Source organism: Podarcis cretensis, assembly GCF_951804945.1.
Source record: "Podarcis cretensis genome assembly, chromosome: 10".
NCBI lineage: Eukaryota > Metazoa > Chordata > Lepidosauria > Squamata > Lacertidae > Podarcis > Podarcis cretensis.
Window position 1 is genome coordinate 24274111 of NC_137179.1, and position 26798 is coordinate 24300908.

At 41.1% G+C, this 26798-nt stretch overlaps 1 protein-coding gene across 11 annotated transcripts in view; it reads left to right on the forward strand.

The window, feature by feature from the left end:
- The first annotated feature begins 528 nt into the window (after nt 1–528).
- Nucleotides 529–26798, forward strand: part of MYBPC1 (myosin binding protein C1) — a 99868-nt gene continuing 73598 nt past the window's right edge. For 7 of the 11 annotated variants that reach the window (XM_079992225.1, XM_079992230.1, XM_079992222.1 and 4 more), the window contains exons 1-3: nt 529–686; nt 19758–19790; nt 22186–22227. In XM_079992225.1, the coding sequence (XP_079848351.1) occupies nt 662–686; nt 19758–19790; nt 22186–22227 (100 nt within the window). In that variant the 5' untranslated portion in view covers nt 529–661. Of the gene's footprint in view, nt 687–19757; nt 19791–22185; nt 22228–26072; nt 26110–26798 lie in introns of those variants that run through there. The other 4 variants (XM_079992227.1, XM_079992228.1, XM_079992224.1 and 1 more) reach the window with 2 other exon arrangements.

Genomic DNA, 26798 nt, shown 5'->3' on the forward strand with positions numbered 1-26798 from the left:
TCTGACATATTCTATGCTCTGACAATAACAACAACAATTTTATTATTTATACCTCACCCATCTGGCTGAATTGCCCTAGCCACTCTGACAAGGATGGATATTTCCCTTGCCTTAATTTAGCTTACAAATTCCTAAAAACTGCCAAGCAGTACTGTGTGATCAAGATCAGGTTAGCTGTTTCAGTTATCAACCATGGGGAAAAGACACACAGGTGCAGTGTATCATTTAGAACATATATAATGAACATATAATCTGCATATCTGAAAGCCCTTTGATTGTCTGACAATCTATTTTACTTCCCAGATTTGGGGGGGGGGGTGCGCACGAGAGAGAGAGAGAGAATCTGATACTTCTGAATTTAGAAAGTTATAGCCATTCTCCTCAGCCCCATGAAATGCAGCAGAGATTCCTTCCTAAAGCCAAGAGGGCAGCGGCTGTGAACAACAGATGTAAGCAGAGCTCCCATAACTGTCAGTTTTCGGAGGGTATGCATTGAGAGGAGAGGAGGTGCTATTTTGATTGATATTTCGCTGCTGTATATAAAGCCGAGGAATTCTTCTCCCCCTCTGCTTGTCACACTGGCCTGCATGCTCTCCACTGGACTTGTGGCTCCTTGCTGTTGCATCTGACACATAATTGGGAATAAAGAGGAACAAAAACAATGCCGGAACCCACCAAAAAAGCCGGTAAGTGTCATTGTATCTCCCTTACTTGTCTTAACAAAAAGCAAAACACGTGTTTTGAAACCAGCTTGTGACTGAGCAGAGAGATCAGAGAAGGCAAACCTTGGAAGCTGTTATCCTTTCTTGATTCACCAAATTTGAGATCCGTGAATAGAGTCCACTATCACTGAAAACAGTTGAACAACTTAGTGACGAAGGTTAGAAAGCTCAGCTGAACTGGAACATTTTAGTTATGGTTGTGCTGTGCTAGATTATTGTTATTGTTGTTGGTACAATTTACTTTTCTGAAAGCTCCTTTTTAATTACCATGTGTCAGAATGTTTATAGGGGTAGTTTTTTGTGTTTTCAAAAAGTGCATAAAGCTTTACTATTGTAAATGAATCTCATTTGTATGTTAACAGGAAGAGTAGGTTTATAATTCAGTCTTACAATTTACCTTGGATATTTGGGTATTTATGATAATAGCATCCTCTTTACCTTATTCACTTTGTATCAAATTATGAGATTATTTTTGTGGCTGGCAAAACAGAGATGCTGTCATTATGAATCCAAACTGTGGAGGACTACTGCCCTTCCCAAGCAAAGATTTCACAAAGTTGTAACATATTTAGAATCCAGCGCTGCATAATGGGAATATTATCTAGACAGAAATATTTCCTTTAAATAGTCCGCTTTTTAAAAAAAAGTATTGGGAAGAAGAATCCTCAACTTTAACAGGCGCAGTTTACCAGTAACTCAAGTATTCACTTATTATATTAATAGCACAATCCTTAAACAGTCTACTCAGAAGTAAACTCCACTGAGTTCAGTGGGACTTACTTCCAGGTAAGCATGTATAAGATTGCAACTTAAGATCACATGCACACCATACATTTAAAGTACACAGCTTTCCCTGGGAACTGTATTTTGTCAAGGATTCTGGGAATCGCAGCTTTTAAGAGGTAAACTACAGTTCCTTAGATTCTATGGGGGAAGCTACATGCATTTAATGTGCTGTAAATGTATAGTGTAGAAGCCTAAGTCTGCCTTCCTATATTAATGCTTCTTTTCCTACACATATCATCAATCGTGTGCATGAATGCTTAAGTTTCAGTTTGATCCTGTGCATGCTTACTTGGAAGTAAGCCCTATTGCATTCAATGGAGCCTACTCAGTGGGCCTAGGATGCTAGATTTCATCTTTTTCCTCAAAGCGAAATCTGCCCAGTTCCCTCACCCTCTTGTATAGTCCACTCCCTATAAGATCTCAGTTGCAATCTTCATAAGGTCACTATATGCAATATAGCTTTTCCTATATGGATTTTATGGTGGGGGGAAAACCATATATGCTGTGTGTATACGCTGTAACCCAGGGAAATTCACAAAGAAAAAACCAAACTTGTAAAATCCCTCCTTAACTTTTCTGCATGGAGGTGATATTAACAAAACTTTTCCCCTTCATTCCTTTGGAATGTTGAAAAAGGATACTAGTATGCTAAGGAGCTAACAACAATTTTCTCTGTGTGCTATGTTTGCTTCATACTCAGAGCATAACTCACTTCCATATTTAGGATCAAGGATATATCCTCAGGGCATATTGGATGGTGGCTCTGTGGGGTTTTCACCTTGTCTGTTAGCGTGTGGCATGGATGTCTTGAGTGTTTTACAAGGTAAATCAATTACTGGTTCAACCTTTGCCTTTGACATGGTGGATTTTGCTTGTCCCTTCTCATATTTTCTGGATAAGGTGAACAAACCTACTGTACAGTATTAGGGATATATTGTTTATATAAGCCTTTGCATGGCACAGAGGATTGGATCAGTTAATTCTCAGAATAATTACAGGCCTAGAATCTATCATGCTTTTTTTGATAGCAGTGGTACCACTTCAGTAAGAACAGTCAGCTTTGGGTCCCTGTTGTCTCAAAATGTTTCCAACAATTTTGGGGGGGAATGGATTGAAAGTGCCTTTTTATCATATGTATTACTTACATGGCCAGAGATATACTGCAAAAGCGTGCAGCCAGTGTGGTGTTGTGGTTAGAGTCTCGGACTAGGACCTGAGAGATCAGGGTTTAAATTATTTGTTTGTTTGTTTGTTTGTTTCAATACATCCAAAAATCATAGGATGGTTTACAATATAAAAACACAAAAATATGAAACATATCAAACAAAAACAAACAAAACAATAACCCTCCTCATACAGTTTAAAAGGCCATAGATTGTTTACCGTAATTAGTCCAAGTTCTGGGAGAAGAGGAATGTTTTTGTGTTGTGCCTAAAGATATTTAACGAAGGTGCCAGGTGGGCGTTCATGGGGAGAGCATTCCACAAGTGGGAAGTCACCACAGAAAAGGCCTGTTCTCGTGTTGCTGCCCTCCGGACATCTCATGGAGGAGGCACACGAAGAAGAGCCTTAGATGATGATCACAGGGTCCTGGTCGTTGCATATGGGGAGAGGTGGTCTTTGAGATACTGTGGTTCTGAGCTTTTAAAGGCTTTATACAGGCATGGGCACACTCTGGCCCTCCAGATGTTTGGGAGCAAAATTTCCATCATCCCTGACCACTGGTCCTGTTAGCTAGGGATGATGGAAATTGTAGTCCCAAACATCTGGAGGGCCGGAGTTTGCCTATGCCTATGTCAAAACCAGCACTCTGAATTGAGCCCAGAAACTAACTGACAGCCAGCACAGTTGGGCCAGGACTGGTGCTATATGTTCAAGTGGTCTTGTCCCAGTAACAACCTGGCCCCTGAATTCTGCACCAGCTGAAGTTTCTGAACTGTCTTCAAAGGCAGTCCCAACACATTGCAGTAATCTTACCTAGAGGTTACCAGAGCATAGACAACAGAGGTTAGGCTATCCCTGTCCACACAGGGGCACACTTGAGCTACCAGTCGAAGCTGATGGAAGGCACTCGCATGTCACCAGGGCCACCTGAGCTTCAAGGGACAGCAATGGATCCACGAGTACCCCCAAGCTGTGTACCTGCTCCTTCAGAGAGTGTGTAACCCCATCAAGGGCAGGCGTCCTCCAATCCATCTAGTCTGGGGAACCACCCACAAACAGTGCCTCGGTCTTATCTGGATTGAGCTTCAGATGGATTGGCTCTCAGCCAGTCCATTACCGAAGCAAGACAACGGTCCAGCACATCCACTGCCACACCTGCAGATGTAAGGAGAGGTAGACCTGTGTGTCATCAGCATATTGCTATCCCCAGTTGGCTATTAAGCTCACTTGGTGACCTTGGACCAGTCACTCACTCTCAGCCTAACCTACCCTATGGGGTTGTTGTGGGGTTTAAATGAGGAGATGAACCATGTAGCTACTTTGAGCTCCTTAGAGGGAGGGGTGGGATAGAAATGCAATGAATAAATAAAAAATAAAAAATGCATCATTTTCTTCCCTTCCTTTTGTTTTAGTTTTATACTCAGTTCTGGCTAAGTGTTTTCTTGAGGTTTTCTAAGATTGTTTAGACTAGGGCTGGGCAACCTGTGGTCCTTCAGATGTTGCTGAGTCCAGCAAGTATAGCCAATGTTCAGGTTCTGCACCCCTGATTCATACAGAATTCCAATCTTCTGCACCAAGTAAAGCATTTACAGCTGATAGTACCATACCCTTCACATTAATTTACAAGGTTTAGAGCTTATTAGTGTTCCTTAGTTGTGTGGATTAGGAGTTTCAAAATTAGGATGTATTTTTGATGCAGTCAGAAGCAGTACAAAAGAAATATATATTAAAGGGATTTTAAAATAATTTTTAAGACCAATACTTACTTGTGCAATAGGAGCATCCCAAATCTGCTAACTGACTTTAAATTTCTGAATTGAAGCCTATGTTCAAACTTTGGTGACATTTTAGGGCAATCCAGCTACAATGACTTAAGAAAACTTGGTACTGTACTTCCAAAATTCTGAAACTTTGAGGTTAAACCTCCTTAAGGGACAGAACTTCACTCTAATGTATGACAAGCAATCTGCAGCTCATGAGAAATGTTCATCAGCTTTCAGGTTTAGTTTTAACAGATAGTTTTTTGTTCTCATTAAATCGCTACTTAACTTCAAGACAGGATGTCCTAATTGGCAGAGTTTGGGGAGACATAGTAGTATCGATATTGGGAAGAAAGTTGTTCAGGATGACCATTTAGGCCTTTGCAACTTGACGGTGTCATGGAAACATTGCAGAGTTTGTGAGGAATTAGCAAGTTGCTTCTTTGCTGCTCCGTTGAATATTCTTCATTTGTGTGTATGTGATTTGATGGAGAATTTGTTCCAAGCGATGTGGCTGCTGGGCTATTTAGTTATTAAGTTTTCTGTTCTCGGGAGAGAGAGAAGAGGTTAAGGAGCTTTCTGTAGGATATAAGGGTTTTAGCACCTCAAGTGGGATCCTGCACCTTATAGGACTGAGCCCTAGGCAACTAGTGTTGACAAGGCTGCAAGGATCAGTTTGCATCCTGGCACTGCTGCTTAGCACTGGAGGACAATAACGTATGAAGTATCCTACCCAAAATAGCTGTACCAAATGTGCACATGAATGTGAGAGAACCTAAATCTGCACCCAAACTACCGCCAGCCTGCCTTGTAAAGTATCCTATTTGCTGTACAGACAGCTGACATATATCTTAACATCAATTCTGTTAGAGATGGTATGACACTAGAGATAGTACTGACTTTTATTTATTAGTTTAAAACATTACTCTTCATTGCAAACCAATCTCAGAGCAAGTTGTGATTAAAACTGAAGCATAGAAGACAGGGATAGGGGATCTAAGGTCAGGGGGCTAAATGTTGCCCTCCAGGCCTCTCTGTTTGGCCCCTGTAATTCTCCCCAGGTCATGTACACATAAACATTGAGTGCTTTTGTTTGTGTCCTTGAACTGTGATAATGTCTCTTGCTTGCCTGGAAGGATGATGGAGAGATGTGTGCTTGTGTGTGCATAGAAACCTCTGGCATTTGCATGGTTGAAATGTAACCTACTCTACAAAGAGAAGATTCACACCCATTGCTCTGCTTACTTTTGTATCAGTCCCCTTCCCACCATTACTGGTATGGCGGTCATTTTTCATGGAAAAGGTTTTTCCACTGAAAGATGGCCCTTGAGCTAAACAGGCATGTTCCCACTCCAATATGCCATATTTAAAACCAATGTTTTATTTTTTAAAAAAAGAGGCAGGAAAAAACAAGCAACAATTAATCACCAAACACAAAGCGACAATAACAAATGACCTCAACACTAATATCTCATAAACTTGAGTTTTGAGCTGGTACAAAACATTCATAGCAGTTGGGTCCAACCAAATCTCAAAGGAGAGGTTTGCATATCTCCACCAAGAAGGCCTTCAACCTCATTGCCATATAGAAAGCTTTGTCCAGCTGAGACATGGCCAGGACAGCCACCACAAAGATTTCAACACCTGGACAAGTCTATGTGGGAGTAGGTGTTCTTTTTAATATCCAGCACCTTGAACCTGACTTGGTAAAATGTTATTTTATAAAAATCTATTTTGCAGCACGTAGGCAAAGATATATTTTGGCTGACTTGTGGGTTGTTTAACTTGCAGAGTTGATTAAAGCTGTGTGTAAAGTTGATTGCAGAAGAGAATGCTACCTCAGTAAGGCAGGAAGGCTTATGTTCCTATGATGTTTTAATGCTTCCCTATTAAAATATCATCAGAACATAAGCCTTTCTGCTTTATGAGAGCCTCACCATTGGGTACATCTAGCTCAGATAAATATATAATCGGATCAAAATGTTTCTGTTTCTGGCTCTTGGACACCCCACCCAAAATATCTCTTTTATTTTCTGAGCGTTCGTTTGCCATTGTTGAGGGATTATTATTAGGCTTTTTAATTATAGCCTTAAAAAGTGTCATAAAAGCCCTTCCCAGTTAAAAAAGAGATCATGTCATTTGAGATTGTTAGGGTCCCAAGATGGCTACTTAATGTTGCATTAGAGCACAGGCATTAACTTTTTCCAGGGTGAATGTTATATTCCTGGGAGGAGGAATGGTCAGGCTACACAGTGAGGTCAGCAGGCAGGGCCAAGCAAAAGGGAAGGGATACCCCTTCTCTTTCTCTTCCCTTTGTTCTCTCTCACCTTTATGCATCATCCATCTATTTTATTTCTCTCTCACACACACATATACAAGCACCCACTGGCACAAGAACCCCAGCACCAAATGGAAATTGCTAAATGCACAAAAAGTATACATTTCCTACAAAAGAAGGAAGTGGCACAGTGCCCCAGAAATTTCTCCTACATAGCTTTGGATGCAGTTGATTTCAGATTTGAACCCTGGTGGCGCTAGCTTAAAAAAAAAAAAAAGGAGCAGGAAGCAGGTCATAGAAGAAGACACTTCTCTGCTGCCGATTAGAGTACATAATAATAGGCTAGACAAAAACAGTTTGACCTGGAATAGGGCCTCTTTTTGTGTTCCATTGAATGAGATTTATGAGTGTTTCCAGTCTAGCTTATCTTTTGTCAAAGTGGGCCTCTTACCACACAACCTTGTCTATGCAGATCATAGATCTTTGGTGTTGGCTGTCTAGTTTTAACATGAAAAAAGAAGAAATAGCCCTAAAGAAAAGATTAAAAGTACTATAGAGTTTCCCAGATAGTATTGCTTTCAGCTCTCCAGATAACGATACTACTGTTCATATCTTTAACCCCCCACTGAACAGTGTTGTGTTGTTGTTTTGAAAAGAATCTGTGTTAAATTCTTTTTGGCAATTTGCCTCCATAGTAGATCTAATTGCAGACAGAGGGCCTGCATTCTGCCACAACACACAGGCACTCTCTGCCACATTCAAATATTATTTTCATTTTCACCACCTCCCGCACTTCCTCCCGTGATATCAGGTTAATGCTGACCTTCAACCTCCCACTCTTTGCTTTTTTGCTTCTCATGTGTTCTCCTTTTTCTGCTTGGAAATGAATCCCAGTGAACAATAGCCACCTTAAGTTAACGTCTTGCCTATTTTTACAAATTTAGTGAGCAAGCAAGACATTGTCATTTATTCCACTATCCAGAGCTATGTCACACACTTCTAAGGGTTTGCTAAATGGAACACTTCCTATTTTTCTTTCATATCATTGTCATCATTTGGTTTCAACAGTATTTTCCTGTGTGGGGGTGTGTGTATATGCCTGCCACTTGACAAACACAACTGGAAGGCTCAGCTGGGTATGTAGAGTATGGCTGTTTAGTCTGTGGTGTGAAGTCATAATCCTTTATCCATTTCCCCCCAGGGAAGGGTTGTAGCTCAGTGGTAGAGCAACTGTCTTGCATGCATTCAATCCCTGACATCTCTAGGTAGGGCTGGGAAAGCCCCATCTGAAACCCTAGAGAGCTGCTGTCAGTGAGTGTAGACCAATGTTTCCCAAACTTGGGTCTCCATCTTTTCTGGACTACAACTCCCATCAACCCTAGCTAGCAGGACAAGTGATCAGGAATGATGGATATTGTAGTCCCAAAACAGCTGGAGACCCAAGTTTGGGAAACACTGGTTTAGACAATACTCAGCTAGATAGACAATAGTTTGACACAATATAAAGCAGCTTCCTGTGTTCCTCTTGAGTAACTTTGTTGACAATTCTAAGCAAGCTGCTGCTACTTTTCTTTTTTTAAGTTGATAGTCATTTTCTCTTCCTTTTAGAAGGAAAACCAGATATTAACGTTTGAATGGACAGCAGATGCACCCAGACATGAAGCCTGAGAAAGAAAGCAATGTCTTTTTGGAGTGAAATTATTCCTACTTTTAGGCAAGGCTGGCCCTTCCACCACGCAGGGGGAAGTAGCTTCCTCAAGCAGCAGGTGCAGGTGTGTTTAGAGAGTGGCAGTGACATGTCGGAGGACAGACTTGTGTGCCAGACAGCCTGCTTTGTGCCCCTTAAGTTAGCCTGCTGTGTTTGAGGACCTTGTGCCACCACCAGTGTTAGAATAAGATTCAGCTGCCTGTCTGGTGAGCTTCTGTGCATGGACAGCAGGGGTGGAGGGAGAAGCTCCATCTTGTCTTTTGCCTTAGGCACCAAAACGTCTTGGGCTGCCTCTGTTTTAGGCAGAGATTGCCTTTCACAAAAAGCAGTATGGAGGATACACCATAGTGCAATGCGCTTGAGTTCAACTCTTAGCATAGTAAGGGAGGGCAGCAACAAATGCTGGTATTAGTAAAAGAATTGGTATTAGTAAAATTGGTATTAGTAAAAGAATTAAATGATTCACGCTGGTTTAGTAAAAAGCTATTTTACTGTAAAAAGTAAATCCAGAAATCAAAACTGAATGCTTTGAGAGGTTCTTGAAAATATTTGTTTATATTGTCCTTTTTTTACTGGAAGAAACGTGCATAATTCAATTGGCATTGTATTTGAAGTGGATAAGGAAGTTCCTGTACTGAGTTTTTGGCTTTACGAAGCCCATTAAAATCCCATCTGAAACAAAAAGAAAAGAAAAGAAAACGAACATGTGACAGATAGCTTCATTTTCAGAACACTAGAGGGTGCTCTTTATGAACAGGACAGCTCACAAAAGCTGCTTTTATGCTTCCTTTGGATGCAGCTGTTGGGCAGATAACTAGTCAGTTAATTCCCTTCACCTTCATAATGCTTAAATATAATGCTTAAACAAGGTCTTGTGGGTGTGTTTAAAAAAATATTCTGCACCACATCTCTCTTCTTCAGTGGTGGGGTATCTGCTTTGTGTGCTGTAGGTCCCCGGTTCAATTCTCATCTTCTCCAGGGCTGAGAGAGAACCCTGCCTGAAATGGTTGAGAGCTGCTGCTAGTCAGCATAGACAAAAATGACCTAGATGGACCAATGGTCTGACTGAGAACAGGCAACTCCCCATTTGCGCACGTTCAATATGTGACCCAAAAAGTGACCAAAGAACATCACAAAGCGGGGCGGGGGCAGACAGGGTGTTTGCAGGCTTTTCCAATGGTGTTTCAAATATACAGGATTTCACTGAAACGTGTGGTGCCTCAGAACGTAACCGCCACATAAATGGGAGGTTGCCTGTATAAGGCTTCTTTCCATTAACCTACTATGTACCTCTTAAGGAATGCATTCACGGATAGGGGTTGCTGTTAGATCTAGCTTTGCTTATGAACACTTACTTAGAATCAGTACCACAGAGCACTTTTGGCAAGTTGGTATACCAGTTATCCATTTCCTGGATAACCATAATCCTGCCACAGTTTTTATGTCTTAACATCAACACTGCCCTGTGTTACATACGGAGCTGCCTGTGAAAAGCATACAGGAACCTCAACAGGTTCAGAGCCCAGCAATCATGTTATTATTAACCAGGGTCCAACGTGATTAACATATCTCATTTATATTAAGATGTTTTCATGGCTTCCAGGTTGTTCTTGCAGTCAGGGCACAATTTAGAGCACTGATATGATGTGCTCTAAATGGCCTAGGGAATCTGAAGGACTGTTTGATAAAGCAAGGAAAGATCATTAGATCAAAGTCAGTAACCTTGATATTTGTAAGATAGGTCCACCAACTTCCTGACAGTCTCCCTAGTTTGGGACTTCCACACACCTGCCATTCCAAAGCAAGCCTCCAATAAATCTTCCTGCTGGCTATAGTCTTCTATTTTTACTTTTTTAAAAGTATACCTAGGTTACCATTATACTGAGTCCTGACTCTTTCTAATAAGAAAAAGTTTGCAATAACAAAACAGTTTTCTGCAACTTTCAGAATATCCTGGGCCAAAAACTCAAGCAGTGAAGGTAAAAGCAAGCAGTGAGTTTTTCACTTTTGTGTCAACTGCTGGCCAATAGTACTGTGACATGAATTATATAGCAACAGTACATAGAAACAATAATATCATAGAACTACATGCAGGGTACACATGTACCAGGCCCCAAGCCAAGAGGGTGCCAGGCTTCCTGATTTTTGTTTTTTAAAAAGAAGTAAACCAACTGGACATCTATAAAAAAAAGTTAGGGAACAAAACATGGAGGCAATGTTCTCAGGCAAATATAGAGAAACTCCTGTTGCTAAGGATAATCATTTAATCAATGTTGCAAAGCACTGGAGGAAGGAATGCTGACCACCCTCACCTGGGACATGGGAGAGCGGGGGCCTCCCTGAGCAGCTAAAAAAACCAAGCAAAGCTCATTGTTGCTGGTAGCCTGAAGCAGGACTTAGGAGAAAAGACCACCTGTCTACTGGGGTATGTTTGTTAGCTGAAGTACTTTCCTCTTTGTCCACATTATTTCATTATTTTGCCAAGTGTGTTGCCTCTTCCCTAGTTTTCCATGTTCCCCTCACAGCCATTACTGGTCTGCTTGTCACTTTTACCTTATTACTACTGTATTCATTAATATAAATACATAAAAAATATACAGTAAAATGAATCTGCAAATTTCAAACACCTTAAATACTGTAGCATTAAAATTCCTACAGACTGTACTTTAACACAAGGATAATTTTTTGGTTCATCAGGGTTGGCAAAATGTTTTTTGTGAAATGGCACATGTTCAGAGTATTTGCCGCTTGTTGTATATTTGTATTTTGCTTTTCTTCCCAGGAGCTCAAGATGGCATACATTTGTCCTCCCCTCTCACCTTTTAGCTTCACAATAGCCCTGTGAGGTAGGCTAGGATGAGAGTTAGTAGTTCAGATACCAAACTTATGAAACTGCACATATTTAAGAGTATTGGTGTACTGTAATTTATCAGGGTTGGTGAATTTTGTTTTGCTTTGGTATTTTGCTGTAAATAACAGGATTGTGAGATGTTGTTCAAGCAAGGGGGCTGCTTTTCTGACTTTGTGCATTTTAATTTGTCTATATATTATCTATTTTTCTTTACATGATCTTGCGTTTCTTCTCAGGAGTTCAAGGTTGCGCACATTATCCTTCCATCCTCACATTTTTATCTTTGCAACCTGTGAGGTAGGCTAGCCTAAGTTAATATGTGTGCTTAAGCACCAGTTCTTGCCACTAGATTGCTGGGACCAGGGACTCAAGAGGAAGAGCTGGAGGTGGCTCCCCCTCCCCCCACATGAGGTGGTCACCTCACTTTGCCTTGTGGTATGGCAGGTCTTGGCAACAGCACAACCAGGCTTAGCCCTGCTCTCCTTCTCAATAAAGTTTAAGTGCTTGAGAAATGAATGAGTGAGTAGCGCTTTAGCGATTCAGCAGTTGAGTAGAATGACACCTGCCCATTTCCCCTTAAATCTCAAAATGAAGAAAATGCTAAAGACGTCTTACATGATTTAACGATGGTTTAAAATTCTAGAAGTCACCTGGAATATTCCCCAGGAAGCCAGCTCTTTTTACAGTGTGGCTACATGCCTGATAAAATTTGTGGCTGTTTTCTTGTTGTGACAACCTCTTTTACAAAAAGTAGTAACAAGGTGAAAAAGGCTGAGGCAGAGCATGATGTTTGCTTTCAGTTTGAATCCAAAGTAGCAAAACCACAAATCCCTCTAGGGGTGATTATGCTGTGAACCCCTCCATCGTAGGTTCAGGTTGTAAATAAACTATATATGATAAAGACACCACAGTCTCCACTGTGCCTCATTCCCAAAAAGAGACCCTGGGTAAGCCCCCTGGAGCCCTGGAAAACTTGCACTACTCAGAGACTTAGGTGGCATGCAACAATATCTATCTATCTATCTATTTATTTATTTATTTATTTATTAAAATTGGTCTTTTCACCTCTCACTTCCGAGTAGAACTGTATAGGATTGCAATGTGTGAGAGGTTGTCATTAACTTCAGTGCAAACTGGAAAACATATCAAACATATCATTAACTTCAGTGGGGCTTTCTCCCTGGCAAGTGGCTCTAAAATTGCATTCACGTTGACTTTTGCAGTTTCTGTGCATTGACAAATGAATGAATCTGATTTTTCTTAATGAGTCCTGGTTGTTGGGAGAACTATGTTTTGTCCAATCAGTCATGCACTGGATCCTTTCAAATGAACCTGTTCTTTTGGCAAATTCACATGACTAATAGTGCACGCCTAGTCAGAAATATGTCCTGTTGAACTCAGTGGGGTTTAGGATTGTAGGGGTTAGGATTGTAGCCTAAAATGGGAAATTTAGGCTGCAGTTCTGTGCCTGTTGACCTGGAAGTATAACTGAGTGCAGTGGAGATCTCAATAAACACAGGTGGGATTGGGTTATGAGTAGTGTCATTTTCTAGAAAAAGGTGCTGGAACTCACCATGAACATTTCCTTTGTTCTCTTATAATGGCAATTGCTTCCACCTGAGAGGTGCCAGAACCGAGTTCCAGCTGGAAAAAAAGCCCTGCTTATGAAAATGTATACTGAATGGATCTTTGCAAAGATGGTAGAGTGTGAGCAAGCTTCACCCAACATCTAGCCTGAAATCCACACATCTAACCTGAAAGTATTTTTCCCTAGCTTAGTGGTGTAATTCTATTTAATTGTAAAGGCATGACAACCGCAAAAATCAATTGAAATGAAGTGGAAAGCTATTTCATATTTTGAACAGATAGGGATATATAATTAACAGCTTGCTAATATTTCTAATAGAAATGCAAGCAGATGAGTTGTGGCTTACTGCATACATATAAATCAACACATAATGAATTCTGGGAACAAGGCCCCTTGGGTAACCTGGCACTTTGGGTAAATCTGGATCCATAATCCGCTCCTTGGCAGCGCTAACACATGAAAGCATTTCTGTGTATACATCTATGTAACAGCTGTGCTTTCACTGTCTCAGTTTGATGATACTTCTGCTAGTTTTAATGCAGCAATGGGTAAATTTCCAGCCTTGTTGCAGAGATGGTTGTCTTCAGCACAGTTGTCTTTGAAGCTTCGTAACATGAGGGATACAGATTTAGGTTGCAAACATATACCTGGTAGTAGGTTGCATTATTACCAGCACTACTTCCTTCAAAGGAAAAATACGTAGGAGCACACTGCAAATATACTTTTCTCAGACATTGCCTGGGGGAGCTACCACTGCAAAGGTTACAAAAGTCTAGTTAACACAAACGGCAAAACAGGAGAGAAATAGCTGGAGGAAAGCTGCATTATATGTCCTTGCGTGCATGGCTCCCATATCTGAAAAAGAAACTGTTCTTTTCCTTATTGCCCTTTGGCAGGTGCTAGGAGGCAGGCTTTCCTTCTGCCGCACAAGGACCCCTACAATTCTTCTTATATATTTATAATTGTTTTAGTCATTTTCTATTTTTACACTGAAGAACCTTTCCTGGCTTGATCTGTATTGACATTTCACCAACCTTGGCAGCTGAAGAGGTTCATCATGATTCAATGAGGAAAACTTCTCTCCCGTGGCGATGGAATGCTTTGTCAGGCATTCAGCTCAAAGATTTGAGCCATAGTATAGTTCCTCACAACACCTAGCCAGGGAGCCTTATAAGGCAATTGGATGGCAGAGAATGGCATCTGGGAACTCCATAGAGCATGCTGGATCAGGAAAGAACAGAGCAGCCGCCACAGTTTGATGTCCACTTGTCTTTTTATTCTTGGCAGAAAAGTCCATCTTGAGAGATTTATTAGCCTTGGAGACTGTGGGCTGTTAGGTGTTTTCTTACTGGACTTCCTCAGAAGTGAAGCTGACAGCCAAAGATGTCTTGTTGTTGGTGGATCAAGGGCAACTTGAAAGAGGGAATTCATTGGAGATCTGTTCCTGCCTTCTTAAATTTGGCAATGGGGTGGATACTGGCAGCATGTCTTTTTCCTCATGTTCCAACCATCCCCTTTTACCAAGGAGCAGTCCCTATTTTCTGGTGTCTCTTCCTAGTAAAATGACCACTGTTTTGTTTTTGCCTTTGTTGGATGAATAGTTAACATTTCTTAGCATGAGATGTTACTGTTGTCGATCTTCAGGTTTCAGAGGTGTCACTGCATGCATATCCATGCCAGGGATGAGGGATAAATTCAGCTGAATTAATCAAATTTCTGAAACAAGATGAGAGCCGAAAACAACCACCCTTCAAAACTGGCTCTAATCTGAAATGTCCTGTGCAGTTTTCCAGCCAAACAATGTTTACAAAAATGTGTATATTAAGGGAAAGTGTGGATAAAAATGAATATATTGGTAAAAATAACATACAAAAATGCATTGTATCAGGAGATATAACTTTCAAAAATGGGTGCATTAATCAAAACTGCATACAAAAATGTGTTTATCAGGAGATATTCACATAAAATGCTGGTGACTTTTCACAGGGACTTTTTAAAAAGAAAATTCGCAAATGTGTATAAACGAATTTAAGATTGGAAAAATGAGAAGCTGAGAGAACTGAAATACACAAACCCTTCCATGTAATGCCCACAAATGGCGTCCTTTGTCAGAGTGAAGAATTGGGCGACCAGGGTCTGGAGAACCCAGGAATGCTGCTGCCACTTTCTGCAGTGACTAATACTGTTCAGCAGTAATAAAAGTTTTAACAGCAAATGATTACACTTTAAACCTTTTAAACAGTTTTTGCTGCTGTGGCAAAGCAGCATTAGTATTTTTCTGTAGCAACTACTGTGGTACGTCGGGTTAAGAACTTAATTCGTTCCAGAGGTCTGTTCTTAACCTGAAACTGTTCTTAACTTGAAGCACCACTTTAGCTAATGGGGCCTCCTGCTGCTGCCACGCCGCTGGAGCACGATTTCTGTTCTCATCCTGAAGCAAAGTTCTTAACCCGAGGTAGTTTTTCTTGGTTAGCAGAGTCTGTAACCTGAAGCGTATGTAACCTGAAGTGTATGTAACCCGAGGTACCACTGTACTGATAGCTGCTCCACACTGCAGGCACACTCTGGCTTTCTCCAGACACAGCAATAGACAGACCTGCACCCAATCTGTGACTCCCAACGACTGGTACTCAGAAGCATACTTCCTCTGACAGTAAAGCTTGAACATGGTCAGCAGGGTTAGTAGTTATTAACAGCCTTATCTTTCATGAATTTGTCCAGTCCTTTTTAAAAGCTTTCCAAGTTAGTGGCTACCACTATTAAAAGAGTATTCCTATTTTTGTTTGAGAAGTGTTGAAGGATATGCAACTCTGTTCTGAAGGAGGTGTGTCTGACTAGCTTCCCTCAATTTTTTAAAAAATAAATGCCTTTATTTTTAGATTGCCATTGCTGAAGATGCTTTTTTTGGAACTGGATGCGTGGGTTGTGCCTCTTTTATTTTTCCTTTTGGTTCTAAGGCTTTTAATATTGTTAGAGGTTTGTTTGTTTTCTATTTTTTATTGTTGGGTTATATTGTATTTTCCCTGCAACTTTGGCTGAAAAGCAGGTAAATTAACCTTGGTGTTAAAAGAGTTCTGCGGAATCAAACTTTTTATAGAGGAAAAGCTGTCACACATACCAGTGCTGGCATGAACCATTAGTATCTTTGGGCAGCTGTTGGGACCCAGCACCCTGTTTACCCTTGACCTCCTTCTCTTTCTGCTTGTTTCTTTCCTCACTGACTCAGGTGAGCAAGCAGGTGTAGCAGCAATGGGCATTAGCCACTTGTCTGCTTGCTTGATTTGATAGTGCTTGGTCTAATATGTTCTTATTTTCACTTTTATTGTGGTGAGTCTCACTGATAAAAGAATGCAGGTAGCAACCAATAAGTCCAGGAGCCCTGCTTTGATCCATGTGCCAGGGCCCTCGACATAGCATTTTGCTCTGAGTCCCATCAAGCCTGATTCCAGCTTGGAACAGCAGCATAAAATAATTAAATATAAATCATAATTGGAAAATGGGGTCTCTTTATTCTTTCCCAATCACTACTACCAAGTTTACTGTTGGAAAATCTGGCCATTTAAACCACACATGTGCTATTTACAACTGATGGTGAAGTCTATAGATTTTGTCATTTAAATTGAGGTATTTTGTGAAACCAAGATTAAAAATGAATGATTTGCCCTAGGGATGGCCATTTTACTTGTTCTCCTCGACTAGGGCAATTAATTTCTAATGACTGACCCACTTGGACTCTTGCAATGGACAAAATGGGGTATAGCCACATTTTAGTGACAGTGCATTGTTTACATTTTTCTTGAATACTGACTTAATATGGGTGATGTTAAATGACCATTTTAAAAGGATCACACCATCCCTAAAGAGAATTCCATAGCCATTGCCTAGTGAAAGTCAAAAAATGCAGGCTTATACACCCCCAGATACAATACACACAGCAGCACATATAATGCCTAATTTATTAGGATTGGCAATTCCGTGCCTAGGTTCTTGGGAGTAGGTTCCATTGAGCATAGAGGTGCTTGCTTCTGATAGCATAGGTTCAACTTAAAACATGCTGAGAAAGAACTTCAGCCAACTGAAATGCAACTTTTAGCTTTGTATTAGAAATGCAATTTTATCTTACAAAGCAGTGTTACCATTTAATTTGTTAGTATGAAGTAGGAGCTCCTTCAAAGAAAAGGAAAGAATTGTCCAGCGTAAGCTTGATAATTTTTCACATTCCTCTGTGCTAATTTGTTGAAATAACTTTCAAAGCCTCATTATCACCTTGCCAGAGCAAGGAGGGTCCATCAGTTAACCCGGCATTTCAGAAAATGATGTCATCACTCCTGCTCTGGGGGGGGGGGCGGGGAAGTATTCGACCTGTTCTCCCTCCACTCCATCCTGGAAAAGGCTATCGGAGTGCTGGAGAAGGTGCAGAAAAGGGCAGCCTAAATTATCCAGGGGTAGAGCTCCTTTCTTACAATAAAATGACAGTATATGACAGGATTATAAAGTTATGCATAGTGTGGCAAAAAAAAGTGGATAGGATAAACTACTCCAGTGAAACTGGCAGTAGACTGAAGACACGCACATTCTTTACTTTTCCGCACAGCATAAACTTAATTTATGGAATTCACTGCCCCAAAATGTTATGGCCCTGCCAAGCTAACTTGAAAAGGGGATTGGACAAACTTGCTGATCAGTGACTACGTTTGCATGATAACTAAACAGAACATCCATGTTCAGGGCAATATACCTCTGAATACTGTAACTGTTATGGAGAAAGCAGAGGCAACAGCAGAGGAGGTCTGCTGCCTTCATGCCATGCATCTAGTTGGCCACAGTTGGAAACAAAGTTTTCTTCAAAGTAGACCCATTGATATTAAGGAATATGACTAAGTTAGGGTCATTAATTTCAGTGGGTCTCCTTTGAGTAAAACTTGGTTAAATATCACTCAGGGTGTTGCCTACATAGGCCTTTTGTTTGATCCCACAGGATTTTACTGCGTTCTTAAATTATTTCACACATTGTACTGAATTCCCCTCCAACCCATAGTGTTTCTTCTTCATAAAACACCCACACCCACCCACACACACACACACACGGAGAGGGAGAGTCAAGATGTACCAAGAATGCATTTTACACTTAAGCCTGCCGCCAGAGGAGAAGGCTTACCAGGATTCTTACTGGAACAGAGAACCAACATCACTAGCATGCTTGAGAATATATTTAGTCTGTAGAGTCGCACTGTGAGTGGCCAAAACTGAAATGTTATTTCTATTATTTGCTCAAGGGGTTCACTGGTTTTATAATATCTTTGGTCACATGGTAGAAGCTGGTGTGGATTGATTTTCCGTGTGTAAAGTTTAAGGGTACCTTTACGTGCAGCTCTGCTCAAACCACTCAACATTGCAAGCTAATTGGATAAATATGGAACACCACTTCAAATAGGCTTTTTGCCTGGGGGAACATGAGTTTGTCTGAACAGGGCACACAGAAGCTTCAGCAGCCCTATAAACCTGCTTGATCTAAAGCTGTAGAGCAAATAGTAGCTCTTAAAAAGAAGTGTTTATTGAATTTTCAAGACAACAACATAAAGACAAGGCAAACAGTAAAGAACTGAAGAACACCAACTATGTGAAGCGTATTATTGCAGTTGGAATAAGCAGAAAGTTCAGTACACTTTTGCAGCAATTGTAATAAAATAGATTCTGCAAAGGGGCATTTTGGAAGTAAGAGTCATGTATCAGTCAGGGAGCCTCACCACATAGAGACATGTGCAAGCTGGCCAATGTGTATGGTGGTCCTGAACTGCCCAGACGACAAGACCCCCCTCTCAACCTCATTGATGTGTTCCAAAGGAAAGCAGAGCAATACATTTGACACTAGTTTGGCTGCAGGTGTTGCTGGAAGGTGGCATACATGGCCTTGTCTTAGGGATTCCACTCCAGATTTCTGTAGGGCTTACTCCTTAGCCTTTTCTCCTCCCGGAGATGTCGTGCAAGGCAGTGGGTATGGGTTTTTCCTCCTGAAGCCTTTCTCACATGAATATAGTTGCAAGGCAGTGAAGGCTTAGGATCAGAGTTTTCCTTCTCCTAGATAGGCTAGCATCTCAGGTTGACGAGCCCCCTCTGCTCCTCATTTCCCTCTAGAACATGTGCAGAAACTCCCATCTTGACCATTGGACCCACTATTAGTCTTGTCCGCTCAATATGCTGGAGCCAGTTTTCACATGCAGGGGAAGTACCTAACTCACTGAGAGATTGAGACCCATCAACTTGCCCTCACCAAGTTTAGCCGATCAGTCAAAGCTGTTTCCCAGGGTGTGGCTGCTGTCGCATGCTGACAGCTTCTAGGAGACACAAGTGAGAATTGAGTGCAGGGTGGGGATCAAAGGTGGACAAACTACCCCAGAAAGAGCACGTCCCCCACCAGAGGTATTATCCCTCCCCTAACATCCCACACACCCAAAGTAGAACCACTGAAATAATTGGACATGATTATTTGAATTCATTAATTTCCTCGCCAGCTTAACAAATGTTCTTATGTACCGTATGTTGATGAAATATTATTTGCAAAAATATTATTTGTAAAATAATGATAATGCAAGGAAATGGCAAATCAATTTGGTGTTTGTTACAGGAAAATAAAAGCAATGTGAACCAACTATTTAGTGAGATAGTTCGCTGCTTTCATCTGTACAACAATAAAACAATTTGAATAAAACCTAATAAATTAGTGGGTTATACACAAGACCACAATAAACATCTACAAATCCATAATGGGAAGGCTTTCATGTATAGCATGAAATTCAGAATTTGTCTAGCTCTTCAAGCTGTATTCAGTACTGTACTAGAACATATGTATCTATTCGTATACATTTATGTTTCTAAAAGTGCTTCTTCTATCCTTTTCAGATGAAACAGAAGCAGAGACTGCACCACCTCCAGGTTAGTCACTAGAATTTGTGGTTTTTGTTGATATAGATATATTGTATAGGCTTCATACAATACACAAAGAGGTGACTGTTTATTGGATTAATAACTGCACTTCTACAAGATTAACAGTGCGTCTCTTCTCAGAAGTAAGTCCCACTGAGATCAAGGGGCTTATTCCCAGGTAAATGAGAGCTTAAACTCGTCTTAGGGTGCCATTTACAATGGTAATTTACAGTGAGGATGCTAGGAATCCTATATATGTCTACTCAGCGGCAAGTCCCATTTAGTTCATTGGGACTTATTCCGAGATAATTGGGTATAGGATTGCAGGCTTAATTCCCTTGGCTCCCCTGCTCCCCCCACCCCAAGCCCTGGAAATTGTGGGTATTCTGAAGATGCTAGTTCTTTTCTAGGATTTTATTTTGACAGAAATTGCACATAGATGTATTTAGGGAGATTTGGGAGCAAGGAATTGATCCAGTGAATGGAAATAAGAAAAATAGAAATATTTTGCCTCTTCGCTTTGTTATGTATGGAGGGGAGGGAAAGGGAGAGGAAGAAGGCCTCATGTTAAAAAAGAAGGCCTAAAGAAAGTGCGTTATTTCATATTTTAGCCCATGTGGTAGCTGATGAATATGGAATCTAGTACAAACAACAAGCAAACATAGATTTGGGGTAAATACTTATTAATAATTGAAAATTCACCAGATTTCAAATATTTGAGCATTTCTGCTCCAACCCTACATTTTTGTTTTAATATTAAAAAAAAACACCTTGTGCAACTAATACTAACTGCTGTTGGCTTATCCCTTCAATGCATGCATAACATTTCAAAGCACATTTCACATAGTAAACCATGTGATCTGTTGCATTAGAAATCCTTACAGATCTTTTGAATTAAATAACAAAACTGTGAAAGAATGGAGTTGGAAGTCCTTCTCTTTTCTCCCTGGAAAGAAACATTTGTAACACTAAGTTACAAATGTGGCAGATTGTGTAAGTGGTCACTGCATTCCAGTGGTTTTGATTTAACAAAGAACTTTGATCCTGGAACCTGCTCCACCAATAGTTCTGGAGCAAGCACACTTGATGTTTATCAGTTGATGTTTGGGAGGATATCCTTTGACCTGGCAGATTCAGCAGAAGCCCTGAAGCTTGCACAGCTCTTCTAAAGATGCTGACTATGTCCCACCTGGTATTTGGGAAGGTGTAGAGAGAGCCTGTTGATCCTCCTGCCCTTGGCATATCTTTCTGGATATTTTGAGCTTCCTGTGTACATGCATATGCACACACATGCAAAAATGTGAGCACACAAATGGTGTTAAGCCCAGATTGTGGCTGCCACATCTAGAAGCTTGCTGCATTAAAAGTATAAAGTATGTGACCAAATATGCAGAGGGGGAAGGGGGTAGAAAGAAAATTTGCTACTGCTCTTCTAAGACTCGATTATTATAATTCTGGATTCATTCCCGTGTACATACACTAAACAGGGGAAATGTTGGTGCAGGGTAGTTCGGAGTTATTTTCAGGTTGCAATCCTATGCATGTTTTCCGAATGAGCCCCACTGAACAAATATACATAAGATTGCACTGCTACTCCAGGTTCATAGATCACAGATTTGTAGAGTTCGAAAGGACTATGAGGGGTCATCTAGTCCAACCCCATGGAATACAGGAATCTTTTGCCCAACGTGGAGCTCGAACCCACAACCCTGAGAGTCTTATGCTCTACTGAGCCATCCAGATTGTTTGCATATATGTAAAATGAGTGGGACCTGCAAAAAATAATAATAATGTTACGCTCTTGAGGGCTTCTGCTCAGGGTTTCAGCCAGCCATGCCCTTTTTCAAGATACTGCATTCCACCCCCCTTCCCCATTCCAGCATCAATTAGCATTCTGTGGTCACTGAGCATGCTCAGTTCTCATTGGGCCATCTTGGGGTCCCACCCACTCCTGGCAGAATTTTTGTTTGTTTGTTGCTGTAAACCTTGCCCACCCACACCTCTAAAGCCAAGTATTATCTACTTTGAATGGCAGCAGCTCTACTGGCTGTCAGACAGAGGCTGCCTATCCATCACCTGTTCAGTTTCCTTTTCCATGACCTGAATTTGAGACTTTCTGTATCCAAAGCATGCATGTGTCCTCCCACTGAGATATGGTCCCTTTCCTAACTCATTGTTTCAACCAACAAGCATTGACATGCTAATAGGATCCAGTTAATTTCCATTTATATTAACGGTCTAACTCTTTCAGCCTCTGGCAATTAATTCTCCGGGGCGTAGTGGCTGCTGTGCGTGCGCAACATCTAAACATGTTGTGCCAGCATTGCAGGCGGGTACGCCAGCACAAATGTTGATGATCTGGGTGTTTTCTCTCAAAACGATGTTGCTTCTACTTCCTACACAGAACAAAATAAACCTGAGGAAGATGGAAATGCACCTAACCAAGGTGAGTGCAGTTGTTCTCCAAAAGCTAGAAGGAGGCAACATATAAGTAGATGCTACAGCAGTATAGGTCATATGTATGTTTTCTCTTCTTTCTTCCAGTTCCCCATACAGTCCTGAATTTCATTTCATTTCATTGATATGATTTCATATGGCTTCCTGGATTTCCCCCACCGCCAATGCTTCCCCCCCTTCATTTCCCCATTTACTTGCTTCAGCTGGTATGCCCATTCAACTCTTCCTTGGAGAGGGCAGGCCTAGCCACAGCCATTTATGATTTAGTGCAGGGGATAGGATGTATTAACAATGTGCAGGTGTTGTTGGACTCCAACTCCCATCAGTCTCAGCCAGCATGGCCAATGGGCAGGGATAATAGAAACTAGAGTCTGGTGCCATTCAGAGGACACCATGTTGGCCTAATCTCTGCTTTAGTAACTTTGACACAGGAATATTGCCCGCCCTTGAAAAGTGTCCAGTAACTTTTATTGATGTGCAATGCTGCTGCCAAGCTGTAGAGAAGAGCAGCAAAAATGAGTCACACCAGCTCTTGCTCTTTGTTTCCTGGTCCAGTTTATTACTTCCTTTATTGCAAAAAGTGCAAGTAGATAAATAGGTACTGCTCTGACGGGAAGGTAAACGGCATTTCTGTGCACTGCTCTGGTTTCGTCAGAAGCGGCTTGGTCATGCTGGCCACATGACCCGGAAAAACTGTCTGCGGACAAATGCCAGCTCCCTCAGCCTGTAAAGCGAGATGAGCTCCGCAACCCCAGAGCCGTCTGCGACTGGACTTAACTTCAGGGGTCCTTTACCTTTACCTTTTATTGCATTTATAGTCTGCTTTTCCTCCACAGAGTTCAAGGCAGCATGCATGTTTCTACCACTCCCTTAATTAATCTTCATGACACCCCTTTGAGGTAGGTTAGGCTGAGAAGAGAGAGAGAAAGGCTGGTCCAAGATCACCCAATTAATATGAGGTAGCCTAGGCTGACAGGCAGTGACGGGCCCAAGGTCACAAAGTGATCTTCATGGCCGAGTGGGGATTTGAACCCTGGTCTCCCAAGTCCTAGTCTGACACTCTAACCACTATACAACACTGGCTCCAGCCTGCCCTTTATTGTAACGGCTCCCAAGATTGAGGTATTGCACAAAAATGGCATAGAAACCATCAAAAGCAACCATAAATGACAAACATAATATTAACTACTCTTAACCACTATAACACTTTTACCTATTAGTTTAAGGTACTAGCTCTTGTCATAAGAGCTTTAAAGGGCTTCAGTATCTGAAAAAAAGCCTTTGTCTACCATTCAAAATACGAGATGCTGCTCTGAATTGCCCTGCCAATCACTTTGGCCAGAATCAAAAGTCCTGTATGACTAATTCTGCATGTCAGGTGGAATCCTTAAGACTTTCTGTCCTATAGTCCTCCATAATGCCCTGCAAGCAAACCACGCCCCCCCCCCCCAGCCTTCCACAACTCTTAGGGGAGCCTTGTCCAACCTGGTGAGCACATGCCGACTAGGATTGATGGGAATTGCAGTCCAAAACATCGGGATGTTACCAAGTTGGGCAAGGCTGCCTTGGGGTATGTCCAGGGTAACTATTTGTTTCCAAGTAATGATGGGGATGCAATCTTCAGTGCAATCCATACTACATAGTTCTAAATTTTGTGTTTTGAAGCAAGGTATTAATTTGCATTTATGGAATGCTAGATCTCTGTCATCTATCCAATATGTATTTTATTTACAGAAGAATTGAATGTACAGCAGCATCACCAAACTCACTATGTTATCCTCCGTTCTACATTTCTGTTTGTCCAGCATCATCATGTGTGTCTACGTAACTACCAACGTACTCTCACATATTACATTCCACAATGTGCTTTCATTCATCTTCATTTTTGTGCTGAAGACATAGCTACCAGAACTGCGCTCATTTCCTGAAATAACAACATAAAATTAATGTGCTCATTTCTTTCTTTAGGTTCCATCCAGGTATCCACCCATCTAATAAATTACCTGCATGTTTCATTTTCATCTGTCTAGGTTCTGTGATCTACTCAAACATCTGATTGTTTCCCCTGTGATTTTGATTGAAGTTTCCATCAAAACTCTGTATAAAATCTCAGCTGTCTTTTATAGACATACATAGATGTCTATATTTAAAGCTAATGAGCAACCGTAGCAGATCTGGCAAGTGGACATAGATAAAATTTCATTAGTACTACTGGAGCCTCCCCATCAGCAACTTGCAAATATGAAACAGCACACCCTCCTGCTACATTGATGACATACTGCAGGGATGGGGACCCTTTGGCTCCTCAGATGTTGCTAAACTGCAACTCTCATCTACCCCAGCAACCATGACCAATGGCCAGAGATGATGGGAGCTAGAGGTACTCCATGCCTGACATACTTTTAAAAACCATTTGATGTATAGTAAAGAGGAAGGTAGACCATTCCATAGACTTCTGGGGAAGTGTTGTTATCTCATTGATTCTGCTCAATTTATTTGTTTGTTTGTTTGTTAAATTGCTCATTAGCCCTCTCCTGCTGCCTCTGACACTGGAGATACTAATATTTTTATCCAATATTGTCTAATTCCTCCTTTCAAGTCATCAGTTTGGTGACCATCACTACGTCTTCTGCTAGCAAAGTGCTGCCATTTTAACTGTGCAAAGAAGTAGTTCATTTTGTCATTCCCAAATCGCATACCATTCAGCTTCAATGGGTGACCCTGGGTTTTTCTCCTTACCTACGTTCTTCCTATCATGCATAATTTTGTATATTATGTTTCCCCATGCTTATTTTTTTCTATAATTTTTTTTTTATTATTGTGAAGCCTTTCCTCCTACCCCTTGATCATTTTGGTTGCCCTGTTGTTATGATAATGCAGATGTGATTGTATTGGCATCCACAGTGAATGCCTTCGTGTAAGGGAGTAAGGGAATAAGAGCATATTTTTTTGCAAGCAAGATTGCTGTTGAAATGGGCCAATAGTGAATCTGAGCCATTCTATCAGGTCACCTCCATGAAAACTACAATCAAGTGGACTGTAGGCCCCTTCAGCCATCTTAGACCATCATTGCAATGCCACCTCCCTAATTTTTCAGAAGTGTCCTTGGCAAATTCCAGCATTACTCAACATATACATCTCAGGATGAACAGGAAATGACATATAGATTACATTGCAGTACTGCTGACCATATATTGTAACTACTTAAAGTCTAAGTATGATGCTTTGCATCTGCTGAGTATTAGCAAATTCCCATCATGAAGCAAACATAAGTCAAGGTAGATCTCTTAGGTAGATCTGGACTGGTGAGGGATAAGATGGGCTTTGCTAGATGAGAGGTCAACTTCAGTTGTGATAATACTGCATGTGTAGAACTACACTTGTACTTTTAGATAGAAGCTCCCTTTATAGGTGGGCTGACAGACAGTGGCAGTGCTTCATGCTCCGGCACTGGGGGGTGGAGAGCAGGAGGGGGCAGGGCTGGCGCGCGTCCCGGAGGCGAAACACCCAGAACGGGCGAGGGGGGAAACCATGATGGCACCCTGGGGATCGCGCTGCCAGGGGCGGTGCACTCCCCCCGCACTCCTCTTCCTCCACCAGTGCTGACAGAGTGGAAATAGATTGGCAAAGGTGGTTAAAGTTAGGTCAACTTTCTTCAGCCAAGTGAAACTGTTGCTTTAGTGAATCACCTGATCTACCCAACTGGTATACAGTACGTCTTTTTGTGGTAAAGAAATCTGTTTGCACCAGAATGCCTTCCTCTTGTTTAGCTCTTTTCACAAGTTCCATTATTAAATATATTTATATTCCATTAAAATTTTACTTGCAGAAGAAAAGGAGAGTGAAATAATGATCGTAATTCTACCATCAGGTCTGATATTCTTTGGGTATTTGTTATCTTTTGAACAGATGATGTTGCTAACATAGATTAGATCATCACTTTCTCATTTTTAAACTGATCGCTCTTGAATCATTCTTCCATTTTGATTAAACAAACACTTCATCCAGTTCTAGCAACTAAAGAATTAGGAAAGATGGATTGCTACAGGTTTTTTCTCCATCCCATCTGTCAAAGCAGTTCTGCTGTCGTATGTTACCTTGATATCCATAGAAGGTTCACAACACATTTTAATGTCCTGGGGCTATACAGACTGGTTGGTATTAACTTTTTTCTGCTTAGAAAATATAAATGGCACTGACTGGTGAATCTGCAGTTGTCACCTTACACACCAACCAGCTGCTTTTTGTTCTTCCAGTTTCTCACATCATTCAACAATATAATAACAAATTAGACGACTTTTTTGTGTGATGATCATCTTCCACTTGGATAACAAGCATGACATCACATATATTGTGCTGACTGAACTGAGCAAATTACATATTTCCTTCATGTTTACATTGACCACAACAAGAACACTATTGTGAAGAAGACAGATGAGTGTGAATTTATGTTCCTTTGATTAACTGCCAGTCTTGGAGCCAGTTGTTACATTCTGATCAGTTAGCACAATATTCATATTGTTCACTCATTTATCATGAGGCTATCATTTATCATGATCA